Here is a 4,803-nt window from a genome sequence, read left to right as displayed (position 1 = left end):
AAAAAAATTAATTAATTGAATAAATAATAATACTAATAATAATAATAATAATAATAATAATAATAATAATAAAAATTACATATATGTCCTCAATTTTACTTCCAAAAATTACTGAATGACTTATATTTTCTCTTCCCCTATTTTCTCTTATGATGATAAGATAAGCATGAAAGTGATAAATAAATAAGATCGAGGAAGTAGTACAACTAACAAAAACAATTAATGATTTATAACCCCAAAACATGACAACCAACACCGTATACATCCGAATATCACCTCTCATAATTAACCTCCAACATCTCACAAACGTAAAGAAAACCTTCCTTCCGATGTCAATAACCATTCCTCGTGTGTGACCTCTATCTGATTTCTTTAAATCCAAAGAAAATGACCCCCCTCCTTATTTAATTCATCTACCTACGTTCTTGTCGCATTTATTGTACCACCCCCACCTAGCATCTTTACTCTCCCCCAAACTATTTTCTTATGCCAACATTAATTATTAATTTTTCCAACATTATTATATAAACTCATTAAATATATCATAGCCAGAAGAAATAGCTAGCTTCCATAACCATGTGTTATTCCTCTGTCTGCATGTATACCTAATTTCTATATTTCATTCAATCCCTCACCCACTCCCATTTACCAAATTTTCTTATTTCTAGCCTAACAGAAACAGAAACAACGGAGAACAAGAACACAAAATATGGAAGGAATCACAGCTAGTGCCTACAGGGGTTTAAAGGAGTACTGGGAAAGAAAAGGATACAGAAGAATAAACAGGTCGGGTCATAGAAGGAGAATAAACAAGGTGGAGCTTGGAAATGGGACTGGCCAAACCCGAAAAGCTCGGTTTTGGAGATGGAAGATCAAGCTATCACCCAAGATCCGAATCAACAGAATCCCTTCTCCGAAGAAGCTGTTGATTCGGGCAAGAGACGCGTATGTAAGGATGATGATGGGTCTAGCCAACTCACGGGTCATGACCGTTAGTGGCTCGGCCGGGGGATTCGGTGGGACTATGTCAACTGGACCCACCGGTGACGCTGGGTTCAAACGAGCCCCACCGAAAGAATATGATGAGAAGATGATTATTCAGATCTATAAATCCATTCTCATGACGCATGGAAATTTAGAAGTTGCTTGCAGACAGTGATGGTAAGAAAGAAAAAAAAAAAAAAAAGACAAACCGCAAAATTTGGTTTGGTCTTAAATTGTGTTACGCCTTTTCAACTTCCCCACCGATTTCAACAAGAATAACGATTCACCTTTTTAAAATACTCTTGTCAATTTCTTTCTATCCACTTTTTTTTGTAGTTTATTATTATTATGTTATGGGTTTTACTAGTATTTTTCTTAGCATGGATTATGATTATACTATGAATTAGATAGATTAATTAGATTCTTAGTTATTAATTTGGTTTAACATGTCAATGTCGCAGCAATATATACCCAAAATCTTGCAAATGGGGAACCATTAGTTTTTAAGTCTGTATTGTAATGTAACATTGAAATGAATGATATGGGTGTTAGTTAGTATTTTTTTTCCTTTCTATGTTGGATGATGAGGTTGAAAGTTTCTTTGTATGAAACAAGTTAACAAAAATTGACTATGCAGAAAGTTTGTATCGAATGATTAAGATGGAGAACTAACTTTTTGTTGGATGGTTAATAATTGGTGGGTGTCACCTATGTTTTCTTTGGAGAATTTTGTGGATATAATGATGTAGCACCAATAGAAATCATCCACGTGTAATTTACTATGTTAAGTGTTTATGAGTATTGTTGTTTAAGTAAAGTCAAACTAATCAAAAATAGTATACAAATAAATATTTAATACATATGCATGTGAGTTTGAACACGTTAATATGGGTAGAGTTAATAAGGTCAATGGGGTAATAATTTTGAAATCCTTGCTTTTAAGGGTGAAACTGGTTAAAAAGAGTTTTTGAGATCATGTTTGGATAATTAAAAGGCTTGAATGTAAAAGATGATTGAATTTTAGAAGTTTTAAAGCAAAATGATATGAAATTAAAAGATTGAAATTGTAAAAGTGTTTAAAGTAAATTGTCGATTAGTAAATGATTTTGAAAAGTAAATTCGTGATTAAGTAAATAATGAAATAATATAGTTTGAATTTAAATGTTTGATGAAAAAATATGATATGTTATTTGTTGTGTGTCTCACACATCACAAGTCTGATCAAAAGTTATATCTAGTACTTTTCCTATGAGCGTTTCAGGATTACCATTTCATCATTAACACCTCTTTAAATGTACTTCTATAAAATATATAAACCCTAGTCTTTATTGTGATTTTTCCCTCTACATTGCTAAAACTCTTTGAATTATTTCTTTAAACTCTTATCTCTTCTTCTTTAAACAAGACTTTGTATGCTGACATGATAGCAACCGATGTTGATTTATGGATGCAAGTAATTAGCCATATTCTTAAGATAGAACTTCTTAAGGAACTTTTTATGGCATAATTTTTGCAATGAATGGGTTCCTTCTAAATTCAAATCTTACTTTCCTTTTTGTATCAATGGTATTTTTTTCTTCATTACCTCTGTATCATATTTACTACTTATCAACATACACACATAGTAGTATGTCTTTAATGAAATGTATTGATACCCTAACAAGGTTGGTATGCCTATGATGGCACGAACTTCATATTTTGGAGTAGTATCGCTCACAACTTACATCTCTTGTTTGAAATTTTTGGTTTGTAACTCTTTGAAGTATTGATCATCATTGATCTTCACGTTATTGGCATCCTGTTCATCCATTTTATTTTTGACCACACCATCGATGTGTGTGCTCTTGTAATTGCTAATTTAAAATATTTGGTTGCTCGTCATGCTAAGGATGAAGGTGATGTTTCTGGTAAAAAAACATGTTGTCTTCCATTTTTATTGGTTATTGGTTCATATTTTTTGCAGTTCATTTGTTTTCATTATCAAGATCATTGCACATGACTAAACTCATTCATTAAGAAGAAAAGGTGGCCTTATGCCTGTATGTCATGATGTATTCTTTCACATTAATGATGAATTTATCCTAATTCTATTGAAAAAAATCAACATTGGTGACCACATTTTCCTTCTCCAACTTTGAGTGAATGTCTCATTTAACTTCTTTTTTTTATAATTTTTATAGTGCCTCTAATGTTCTGACTCTTGCTTATGAGTTTAATCTTATCTACATAGTGTGATCGACAACACCTAACAAGTTGGGTTGAGTTGAACTTGGTTCATCTCATCTAGACTCGATAAGAATTTGTCCAACTCAAAACTCGACTCAAGTTTGTCACATTTTTTTCAGTTTGATTAAAGTTTGCGAGCAATTTGATAACTAAGACTCGATACGACTCAGTAGCTTAAATCAAATAGATCAAAAGATAAATAATTTATTTAAAAAATTATCTATGGATCATTTAATTTATATTTGACTCATGATCAATTTACCTAAAAAAGGAAATATATCATAACTTTTAGATGTCTTTCATGTTTGTTAGTACACTGTATAAAGGTAAAGATGAGAGTGTAAAGAACTATATTTTTCAATGTGAGACTTGAATAGTAAAATTAACGAGTGCTTGTTAAATATTAAATTTTTAAATAGTAAACTTAACTAAATAGCACATTCGTTTTTTTATAAGTCGTTTTTAAAAAAAATTGTAAATATATAAGTGGTTTTACAATACTAAGAAATCATTAATGTTATTTTTATTTTTCTCTTAAGTATTTATTATCATTTCTTCTTTCAATTATTTAAATTTATTTTTTTCATATAATTATTGAAGGACAATATTTTAGAATATTTCATAATTTTTTTCCCATACAACAATGATTACTTTTTTGATAAGTGTGAAAAGTTTAAAACAATCTATAAAAAAACGGAGAGGGTAGTCAATTTTGAGAACAATTAAAACAACTTCATTTATCTTTATTTTATTGTATGAATTATAAAAAATATTTTTAAATTTTATACAACATAAGTTTCATCTAAAAATATATTTATAACTTAAAATATTATTACCAAAATTATTTAATTTAAGCGACAAATACAATATCACAACTTAAACAATAGAGTTTTAGATATTTGTATCATCTTTTAAATTGTGTAAAAATATTTTATTTTAAAGGTACTAAACACAGTGTGGTATCCGTTTTTGCATAAGATTTGTTTGATTAATATTTGTTGTCAATAATATTATAATTATGTCTTGATGTTTTCATGAGATTTACTACTATGCTCATTTACTACGATAAGTGTTAATTTTTAAATGATGTTTATTTTATTTTATAATAAAATTTATAACTCAAAATATGACAAAATATTTACCATCATCTTTATCATATTTATTTTTAATCTCAAGTCAATTTTGTTGCATAAAAAAATAAAATTATATGAATTAATTAAAGACTAGCTATACAAGTTAAGACTCATTTGCTTTATAAACTAATTTTAAATAACATCTCGAATATTTTTATTAGACTCTTTTGCTTCATAAACTAATTTTAAAAAATTAATTAAGTCTCAAACTATCGAATTGAACTGTCCTACCAACTAGAGAAAAACTTGTCAAATTCTTCAAGTTATTATTTGAAAGTTATTATTTAAAACTATGGGTTCAAGTAAGGTTAGTTTTTTTTATTAATGTGCCTAGTTGTGTTTCAAATAGTCTTTCGTAAAATGAGACTATAAATTTGCTTAGTTTTATTGTGATCCAATTAATTTCTTTTTTTTCTATTGTATTGTACCATATATTGACAAACCTTGTTGTTTAGTTATC

General features: G+C 28.6%; 1 protein-coding gene across 1 annotated transcript; it reads left to right on the top strand.

The window, feature by feature from the left end:
* The first annotated feature begins 333 nt into the window (after nt 1-333).
* LOC131615124 (uncharacterized) lies at nt 334-1,550 on the top strand. Its single transcript, XM_058886624.1, has one exon. The coding sequence runs from the start codon at nt 710-712 to the stop codon at nt 1,157-1,159; it is 450 nt and encodes a 149-aa protein (XP_058742607.1). The 5' UTR covers nt 334-709; the 3' UTR covers nt 1,160-1,550.
* The last annotated feature ends 3,253 nt before the right edge of the window (nt 1,551-4,803 follow it).

This window comes from Vicia villosa, linkage group LG1 (assembly GCF_029867415.1).
Source record: "Vicia villosa cultivar HV-30 ecotype Madison, WI linkage group LG1, Vvil1.0, whole genome shotgun sequence".
NCBI lineage: Eukaryota > Viridiplantae > Streptophyta > Magnoliopsida > Fabales > Fabaceae > Vicia > Vicia villosa.
This window is presented reverse-complemented; position numbering and strand designations above follow the sequence as displayed.

Bases quoted from the DNA above. Each gene is read 5' to 3' on its own strand.
- LOC131615124 (XM_058886624.1), top strand. From the start codon at position 710: ATGGAAGGAATCACAGCTAGTGCCTACAGGGGTTTAAAGGAGTACTGG.